General features: G+C 42.0%; 2 protein-coding genes across 2 annotated transcripts; both read left to right on the top strand.

The window, feature by feature from the left end:
• Nucleotides 1-3,642: 3,642 nt before the first annotated feature.
• Nucleotides 3,643-6,530, top strand: LOC117550140 (cytochrome P450 1B1-like). The gene has a single exon (XM_034222478.1). It carries the CDS (start codon nt 3,850-3,852, stop codon nt 5,425-5,427), a length of 1,578 nt encoding a protein of 525 aa, XP_034078369.1. The 5' UTR covers nt 3,643-3,849; the 3' UTR covers nt 5,428-6,530.
• A 1,087-nt stretch (nt 6,531-7,617) lies between these two features.
• On the top strand, nt 7,618-10,130 carry LOC117550016 (cytochrome P450 1B1-like). The gene has a single exon (XM_034222282.1). It carries the CDS (start codon nt 7,764-7,766, stop codon nt 9,339-9,341), a length of 1,578 nt encoding a protein of 525 aa, XP_034078173.1. The 5' UTR covers nt 7,618-7,763; the 3' UTR covers nt 9,342-10,130.
• The last annotated feature ends 202 nt before the right edge of the window (nt 10,131-10,332 follow it).

Below are 10,332 nucleotides of genomic sequence, written 5' to 3'. Positions count from 1 at the left end.
CCTATATATATATAGGCATTCTGTATGACATATATGCAAAAAGACAGATATATGAGCTATATATGAGGCATTATGTAGGAGATATATGCAAATATATGAACCTGACTTTGGCATAGGCCTATATGTGGAAATATATGAGCTATATATGACATATATCTCCTATTAATCCACATATATGCACATATATGAACCTGAATATGGCATATATGCAGCATATATTCTGCATATATTTGCCATATATTGGCATATATGTTCGTATACTTTCTTTCCGTGTGGGTTAACAGTGCAGGGATAAACATTTATATTTAGGTGTGTGTATATGTCAAAACACTTCAACCACCAGTCCATTTGGTATCACCCCGCTGGATTGAATTGCGCCTTTGCATGTCTTTTCTCAGGAACTTTACACACAACAACAATCATGTCAGTCGGTGACAACTTTTCTAAGTATCCCTCGGTCCTCCTATTGTGGTCAGGCAAGCAAAAACATTTCTCATTTCAAACATCGCCATCTCTAACCAGCAATGTCCGGTGGTTCCTCTTGGCTGCCTGGGATGGCTCTGGCCCAAGGGATGTTTTTATTGGTCTGTTTACTGGTTTGTCGGGGTTGTTTTTGGCCGCAGATTTTTCTGTCTTGGCTCACCTTTGTTCACTAAAGAAGAAAATAAGATCTTCACTCAAATTCTTGCACTCTCTCTACTCTTCCCTTTCCCAAGTCCCACCAGCTCCTCAGCTCCCCAACTGCCTGTTGAACCCCTGGCTTTCCTCTCCCTGCCCCCCCCCCCTCACACCCCAAATCTCCCCCTTTTCCCTCTTCCTTCCTCCCTGTTGGTGCTGTGCGTGACAGTAGCTCACTGAGAAGTGGAAATGAGACTAGTAAACAATGATTAGCTCCAGAGCCGGGGCAGCCTGGTCTACCATTGGCCATGTCTGCACGCAGCGGGCGCCCACCCGCCAGCACATGACATGCAGCGGCCTATAGACCCCATCCCCGCCTCCGCCACAAACTCCCTTCAACAGGCCCCCCTCCCTCCCACCCCCCTCAGCCAGAGTCAACGCAGGGTCAGGGCCAACTTTTCACAGCCAGGTTACAAGGGGTAATCAGAGGCAAACACAGCAGCCACACGCAAAACGCACACACACGACACACCCCCCTCCCACCCCTCCAACTGGAGCCTCCACCCCTCCCACACACATACACACAAACTTCAGCACCCCCCCTCCCCCCTTTTCTCCTACAGCCATAAACCTGGCTCTAATTAGCGTGATGGGGATGCGAGTGGCCACATGTGTATGAGAAGCAGACCCAGGCGAGGAGGCGGAGGTAGTGGTGGTGTCAGTGGAGGGGGGGAGGGGGATTCCCCCTATAGGAAGACAGGAGAGAAGAAACAGTCATCCCCAGTGCAGGCGGTGTATTCGAAGACATTGCTATGTCTCTGGTTAACCGAGAAATCATTCTGGAGGTTTTGGTGCGCAGCCACATCGCATTTCTCAAGACAAACAGCTCTCAGGCAGAGCCATGATCCAGCAAAAACTGCCGACATCTGTACAAGGCTGTTTAAGGACCATTATTGTGAAATAATGACAACAAATGTAGTTGTACAATTTGGTTACTGTTATTGTTGCCTTTTTGTTTATTTTTGGGGAAGCTGAGCACGCTGTGCCTGCACGATGTGTTGTTTTTGACAGTTACACATGATTAGAGTTTGTGAGAGTTTGGTTGGATTGTGAAAGTGTTACTTAATATAGAATGGGAATGTTTTCTTTGCAGATCTGAACTATTTCTCTAAGGATGCCAAAACACTGTTGGCAAAACACTGTCACATAAGAAGTTAAACTTTATGGTGAATTATACATTTAGACCATGCATTGTTATTTGCCAAATTAGATTTGCATGTGGCAAATACAAATAAATTCTCCTGATACCTTTTCTTTATCATTTGTTTTTATAATGGCTCAAAAATGTACCCATCACTCAGTGTCCATTCTTGTAGTAAAACGCATTTCTAAAAAGTCAATTATATATAATTTCTCCCCTCCCCATTTCTCTCCTCCTATCCTGCTTGTAATGACTAATGACTATTGCTTGTGTGGTAGGGAAGTTTCTGTCCCTCTTACTTGCTTCGGAAACGTTTTACTACCTTCAATTAGGGTCATTACCTCCCTACAAAAATAAACTTCACAGTCCGTGAAACAAGGAACAAGAATGTTGCCTTCCACATGGAGAACAGAAATGTATAGCTTTGGAAAGATGTATCACTTTGAAATAAAAGTTTTTATCTTTTTATCTATAAACTTTTTATCCAAGTGTCTTTTCTCTAAAAAGGATTGTGCAACCATGAAAATAAATGATGTAATATGTATTACCTGAAGCAAGGAAAGTGAAATATGATTTAGCCTCAGATTAATGGGCTTTATATGTGTATCCTTTGTGAATCCCCCATTACCTCTTGGGGAGTTTCAGAGGAAAACACCTGACATTTTCTGTGGTATGATTTAACTTTAACTGCCATACAGAACTGCAGTTGATGTGATGTACAAGGAGGGCTAGTAGGCTTGTCCACACCTATCATGGGAGTTTGTTGTGTGAGAATTTAAAGTGAAATTATTATTCCACTGTCAAGAGGCTGAGGTGAAAAAAACAGTCTGATTAAAAGAAAGAAAAAAGAAAAATGCAATTGTAATATTTCAATATGGATGGGCTCATATTGATAATCTGCTATTAGGCTGTGGGCTTTCTTTTGTATAAACTGCAAGTGTGAACCTTTAAATCGTTATCAGTTTCATGTTAATCAAACAGTGAATTTAATATGTATTGTTTAGCGATGAAGCTTTGGAAAAAATATAAAATGTTGAAGACCAGCATAAGACGCGATCGACTGAGAGTCCTGAAGTTGGGCTGCATGCGTGCTGCGCAACTTCTCTCAACTTTATATTCGAATCTCATTACATTTTTACAACAAACTAACACTGAACCTGCGGGACTTATGGACAAAGAATCAGAAGGACTTAAATGACAAAATAGGCTTTTGAAATAGCGGAATCAATCGCTATATATAGACCAAACATTTAAGCGTATAATTTAAGACACGCTGCTGCATATATGACATATATTTAAATTCTCCTTGGCTGCTTACGCATGCAGTTAGTTTTAAGCAGATCAAAATACGAGCTAATTTACTAATTAAGTAAATTATGTCACGTAACAGAATAATTACACAGTTTACAAATGTAATTACAGTTTAAACTCAGCGATGAGTTGGACAAACCGTGTGCAAACTGTTTTTTTTTATTCGCCCGCTGAGTCCTCTGCAGCCAGCAAATAAATCATGTTAGAAAGATACACTTTAAAACGTGCAAACTCTGCCAGTCCTCCAATTAGTCAAACAAATTGGCTCCACAAGTTTCGTACTAAACCGGTCACCAGTATGTGACTCTTTTTTCTCTGCGTTCTTTCACACTGCACACTCACGCTGTCAAGCGCGCGCCTCCGACAGCGCGCGGCAACAGGGAGATGATTCAGTGGGGTCTGCAGGGCTACCACAATGGGAGGAGTATGAAAGTTACCATGAGCCCTGCCCACCCACTGCAAAACATATAAGATGCTGGAGTGGAGCAAAAAGCAGACACTTAAGTCTTAAATCTTGATGAAGAGACTGAAGAACTTCATCTTACTCACTTATTTTATCAGTTTTCTGAGGTTTTGACCACTATGACCTCACTGGCATTTGATTGACATATCATAGGTATTTTTCATTTAGGATATATAGATTTTTTTAAACTATCTTTGTTGAAGAAATTGTATTTTTTTGTTTTTTTTAGGAACAAGTGTGTAAAGAAATTGTCACCATGGCAGTTGACTCAGAGTTTGGTGTGAAGGGCAGTAGCATCATCAGGGAATGGAGTGGACAGGTCCAGCCTGCCCTCGTCGCCTCCTTAGTGTTCCTCTTCTGCCTGGAAGCCTGTCTGTGGGTCAGGAACTTCAGGCTCAAGAAAAGACTGCCTGGACCCTTCGCCTGGCCGGTGGTGGGCAACGCCATGCAGCTGGGCCAGATGCCTCACATCACCTTCGCCAAGCTCGCCAAAAAATACGGCAACGTGTACCAGATACGGCTGGGCTGCAGTGACGTTGTGGTTCTGAATGGAGACAGGGCAATACGTGAGGCTCTCGTACAGCACAGCACAGAGTTTGCAGGCAGACCAAACTTTGTCTCTTTCCAGATGGTCTCTGGAGGCAGGAGTATGACTTTTACTAATTACAGCAAACAGTGGAAAGCACACAGGAAAATAGCCCAGTCCAGCCTCAGAGCCTTTTCCTCTGCAAACTGTCAGACCAAAACAGCCTTTGAGCAAAATATTACAGCCGAGGCCATGGAATTGGTGCAGGCATTTCTGCGCTACAGCACTGATGGACGGTATTTTAACCCTGCTCATGAATTTACAGTAGCTGCTGCTAATGTCATGTGTGCTCTCTGCTTTGGGAGGCGATACAGACACGAAGACCTGGAGTTCAGAAACATGATAAAAAAGTTGGACAAGTTTGGGGAGACGGTAGGAGCAGGTAGTTTGGTTGATGTCATGCCCTGGCTTCAGTCCTTTCCTAACCCAGTCCGCAGTGTCTATGAAAACTTCAAAAGCCTCAATGAGGAGTTTTTCTCCTTCGTGAAAGACAAAGTGGTGCAGCACAGGGAGTCCTTCAACCCTGATGTGACCCGGGACATGAGCGATGCCATCATCAACGAGATCGAACACGGAGGGAATAGTGGGCTGACAAAAGAGTTTGTTGAAGCAACCGTCACGGATCTTATTGGAGCAGGTCAGGACACAATTTCAACTATCATGCAGTGGATCCTCCTGCTCCTGGTCAAATACCCAGAAATGCAAGCCAAACTGCAGGAGCTCATAGACAAAGTAGTAGGCCAAGACAGACTGCCATCGATCGAGGACCGAAGCAACCTGGCGTACCTGGACGCCTTCATCTACGAGATTATGCGCTTCACCAGCTTCGTCCCCGTCACCATCCCACACTCCACAACCTCAGACGTCACCATCGAAGGTCTCCACATCCCCAAAGACACAGTGGTCTTCATCAATCAGTGGTCCGTCAACCACGACCCCCTGAAGTGGAAGGACCCTCACATTTTTAATCCTGCTCGCTTCCTTGATGAAAACGGGGCCCTAGATAAGGACATAACAAACGGTGTGATGATTTTTTCAACGGGTAAAAGACGCTGCATCGGCGACCAGATCGCAAAGGTGGAAGTGTTTTTATTCACAGCCGTCCTGCTGCACCAGTGCAGCTTTGAGAGTGACCCCTCTGTGCCCCTTTCTCTTGACTGCTCCTTTGGGCTCACGCTGAAGCCCCTCCAGTTCTGTGTCAGCGCCAAGCTCAGGGGGAAGCTGCTCGGCTTAGTTTCCCCAGCATGAACACCATGTCCCCTTACTGCGACTCAAGGCCAGCAAACACTTTTATTTCACCAATGAAATCAAACAGTGAGTAACCTGCACTAAATCCTACTGTTGTGTAATTTTCATATTTAAAGATTATATTAACTGGGTGTCTTAAAGCAGTCTGTATTGAATTATTGTTGGTGCAGGTCTGAGGATATGATGTCAAATATGTTATATTACCTACAGGTAGAATTCAAGCTTATAGACTGTTCAATGCAAATTAATCAAAATACTGCTTCACAAAATATTCCATACTTGGTGAGTTTTTGTACATTATTCTGAGATTTGTGCTTGTTTAAGTCTACTATTGCGCATGTACATGTATGGTATGGGTGCAGGAAATTACTACTTTCCCCTTAATGTCAATTTAAACTAATATAAATGTATATGAAATGCTTGTGAATGTTATTAAGTCAGTTGATGACATTGTGTTCTCATTTGTAATATGTAGAAATATATTCAACCTATGCCACGTAAAGCAGCTGCAAAATATTTTTTTATAATTTCAGGTATGACAATAAATGTAATGATGTTTAATGTTTTTCACTATCTACTGTACTCAAAGCATATGAACACATTAAACAAAGAATGCTGGTCCAAGTGGAGGAAAAAGGCGGGCATTTGTGAAGAAGGAAGTCTTCCATCAAGGGACATCCATCCCAGTCTAAAGAAAGAGGAGGAAACATTGCCATGAACCATGAACGCTTCACAAACTTAATGCACCAAGGTTCAGTTTTACTGTATAAGCACTGCAGTTCCCCTGTGCCAACCACACCAGTCTCAACAGTACAAACAATAACCCAACATCTGCAGCAAATGTATTTTACTCATGCGGCATTCTCAAAAACATGCTTGTTTACAAAAGTCCCTTTTTTAAAACTACATGGATGTCACTGCACTCTCTTTAGGCCTCTGTTTTCAGGAATTGATGATAGAATTCCCAAGGGATCTATCTCTTACCCTGAATTATTCCTCATAGAGGATGTTTTGTTATCAATGTGTTGGCTTTATATGATGGAAATATGGAACAATAAGCTATATATGAAATTACCGTAATAAAGTGAATTGTCAATGCTCAACGTGTCCTCTTTAATTGTCACCATAACCTTTAGATTTTAGAATAAACTAAAATCTCATGTTTAACGTCTGACTATGAATAAATGTCTCCGTCTCAAAGCACTTCTTAGCTAACGCAGGCACTGTCAGAGTTGTGCCAACACTGAGATATTAGGCACCACCACTGTTTAGATGTCTGTCATTACTCATTGTTACAAAAATAGAAACCTCTGGAATACACCACTTGTGGCTGAACATCACTAAAACAAAGTGGATGTTTACAAAAAAAAAGTTATTTATTTTGTTGCACAAGCGCAGACTTAAGGAAGCAGATTTATAGCTGAACTCCTTTTTTTTGTAATCTCTCTACAAATATTTGCAGCCATAACAATAACAGCTACATTATCTCAATAACCCTTTGTTTAAAGGGCCAACAATAACGTTGTGCATATCTTTTTATGAAGCATAATAATTTGTGATGTTTGTATCCATTATGAGTTTGGATCCCTCAGCATTAATGGTGATATCTCAGAGAATTTTCCCTGTATGGTTATAATGAACAGTTTGGCTGTAAATAAAATAAACCAAATCATGTTTAAAATGGCCATGGAAAGTCCATAGGAAACAGCATAATCATCTAACCCCTGAGGCAAACACAATCAACCCCAGTTTACTGTCCATTACTTACACTATAAGCCATCCATCCATTCAGTAACATAGCTAAAGTGCGTCCTTTTTGGGCATTAACAACTTTAAATAAGATAGTTTGTGATAAATACCAATCAGGGCACACAGGAGCATGAACAGTTGTTTATCTTTTTAAAAGTGTCATGGTAATCTCTGTTTTTTCTTTGGCAATAAATCTGTGCTTTTTTTGCAACAGGACCTTTTAAGTAGCGGTTCTCGTTTCCCTTATCCAACAAGGGACGCTGCTGTAATGGGGCCTGTGTGGGAATGGGACTAAGGTCATCAGACTGTTGTCAAAAATAGGAGGGGAGAGATAATAAAAAAACACCTGAGTCGCTGACCCCTCCCACCGTAGAGATACATATAAGCGAAGTGTTAAGACTTGAACCTGATCGAGCCTTTCTCACTAGCTTCTGTGACGGAGGGTGAGGCAGCATGTGAGTCTTTTCTTAATGTAGATTGAGACATTTAAAGGATTGTTTTTATGCATGTAAGCTCGCAACAAGAGGAAGCACTTGAAATGGACTGCCACTTTTAGTTAAAATGTCCTTTTTTATTGGACACAGTTGATGATAGATTACCTAGAGGAAAACACAATGGCTCAAATGGACTCAGAGTTTGGTGTGAAGGGCAGCAGCATCATCAGGGAATGGAGTGGACAGGTCCAGCCTGCTCTTGTCGCCTCCTTAGTGTTCCTCTTCTGCCTGGAAGCCTGTCTGTGGGTCAGGAACTTCAGGCTCAAGAAAAGACTGCCTGGACCCTTCGCCTGGCCGGTGGTGGGCAACGCCATGCAGCTGGGCCAGATGCCTCACATCACCTTCGCCAAGCTTGCCAAAAAATACGGCAACGTGTACCAGATACGGCTGGGCTGCAGTGACGTTGTGGTTCTGAATGGAGACAGGGCAATACGTGAGGCTCTCGTACAGCACAGCACAGAGTTTGCAGGCAAACCAAACTTTGTCTCTTTTCAGGCTATTTCAGGGGGGAAAAGTATGACTTTCTCCAATTACAGCAAACAGTGGAAGATCCACAGGAAAATTGCTCAATCAACGATCAGAGCATTCTCCTCTGCCAACAACCAGACCAAAAAAGCCTTTGAGCAGCAAATTGTGGCTGAAGCCACAGAGCTAGTGGAGATTTTCCTTAAACTCGGTGCTCAGGGCCAGTATTTCAACCCCGCTCAGGAGCTGACAGCCAATGTGATTTGTGCCTTGTGCTTTGGAAAACGTTATGGACATGATGACGTTGAGTTCAGATCCTTGTTACAGAGGGTAGAAGACTTTGGAAAGACAGTAGGAGCTGGCAGCTTGGTAGATGTGATGCTATGGCTTCAGTCTTTCCCTAATCCAGTCCGCAGCATGTTTAAGAACTTCACAGACTTGAATAAAGAGTTTTTTGGGTTTATCCAGAACAAGGTGGATGAGCACAGAGAGACATTTGATCCAGAGGTAACAAGGGATATGAGTGATGCCATCATTGGCGTGATTGATAAGGCTGACAATGACAATGGCCTCACCAAAGGTCACACTGAGGGGACGGTGTCGGATCTGATTGGCGCAGGTTTGGATACCGTCTCTACCGCTCTTAACTGGATTCTCCTTCTGCTGGCTAAACACCCAGACATGCAAACTAAACTTCACGAGCTTATTGACAAAGTGGTTGGGCGGGACAGGTTGCCATCTGTCGAAGACAGAAACAGTCTGACCTACCTGGACGCCTTCATCTACGAAACCATGCGCTTCACCAGCTTCGTCCCTATCACCATCCCCCACTGCACAACCTCAGACGTCACCATCGAAGGTCTTCACATCCCCAAAGACACAGTGGTCTTCGTCAATCAGTGGTCCATTAATCACGACCCCCTGAAGTGGAAGGATCCACATATCTTTGACCCCTTGCGCTTTCTAGATGAAAAGGGCTGCCTTGACAAGGATATCACCAACAATGTTATGATCTTCTCAGCAGGGAAGAGAAGATGTATTGGGAACCAGATTGCCAAAGTTGAGATATTTATGTTCTTTGCAATCCTACTCCACCAATGCAGATTTGAAAAACGTGATAATGATGACCTGTCTTTAAACTGCTCCTATGGTTTAACACTAAAACCGTTAAACTACAAGATCACTGCCAAAGTTAGGGGGAAATAAAACTTGTGAAACTGCTTGTCCAGTTAAGGAAAAACCAATATATAAATAAGGTATAAGGTACAATATAAGGTACGTGTTCTAAAGAAATATATATATTTGCCTTGTATCAAAAGGACTTTTGTGTTATAAGCTTTGATGAACCTAAATAGGAAATGATAAGCTTCCTTACTTCAGCTGCTAAAATTGTGACAATATTGTGTTCTCACTATTATCTGGACTTCAAATGCAAATGTTATTCCTCAACTCTTGACTAAAACAAACGAAATATAGCTGCCTCAACATGTAAGAAAAACAAATAATGTAATAAAAGCTTTTGATGTATATGCCCAAAACCTTAATTCATAATAAACCATGAGTATGTATTGTTATGCATATTATGAGGGTATTTAGTGGAGTCACCCCAAATTGCAATATAAACCAGTGCTGAGGAATAAGTTTGACTTTAAGCATTTAGTTTTTCTCGCTGATGATGAAAAATCCTGTGCCAGCTGTGTGGTCTCTACTGACCAGTAATTCACCCAGACACTCATTAATCTTTCTGTGCATTGAACCTTCTCATGTTTGAGTTTATACAGCGTGCAAGTCATCTGTGTTGATGTACTCCAAAATCATGCATTATAATGTTGAATTCTGTTAAAAACTCATGTCTAAAAGTCACTTATTTAATTGTTGGTTATACTGTCCTCCTTCCTTTACTACACATAAAAAATCACTGTGCAACTGGATTGATCTGGTGTGAATAATAAGCTGTATAGAATGGCCATATGATGTATTAAAAATAAATATAACCCATTGTGATCCCATGTGCTCTACAATGCACAATACATATGTTGTATTGATTTCTAAATGAATCTTAAGGGTATATTAGTCATAATGTTGAAATCGCAGAGGCCAGAGAGGTCAAAGCGATAATAATAGATCCTGATGTGTTGTTGTGAAAGATTAATATGGGTAACAGGCCCTGCATACGATACGATATGATACGATACGA

The sequence above is a fragment of the Gymnodraco acuticeps genome, unplaced genomic scaffold (genome assembly GCF_902827175.1).
Source record: "Gymnodraco acuticeps unplaced genomic scaffold, fGymAcu1.1, whole genome shotgun sequence".
In the NCBI taxonomy this organism is placed as follows: Eukaryota; Metazoa; Chordata; class Actinopteri; order Perciformes; family Bathydraconidae; genus Gymnodraco; species Gymnodraco acuticeps.
Note: the sequence above shows the minus strand (reverse complement) of the source record. Positions and strands in the feature narration are given on the sequence as shown.

Excerpts from the sequence above, each read along its gene's own strand:
- LOC117550016 (XM_034222282.1), top strand. The coding sequence starts at position 7,764 with ATGATAGATTACCTAGAGGAAAACACAATGGCTCAAATGGACTCAGAG.
- LOC117550140 (XM_034222478.1), top strand. The coding sequence starts at position 3,850 with ATGGCAGTTGACTCAGAGTTTGGTGTGAAGGGCAGTAGCATCATCAGG.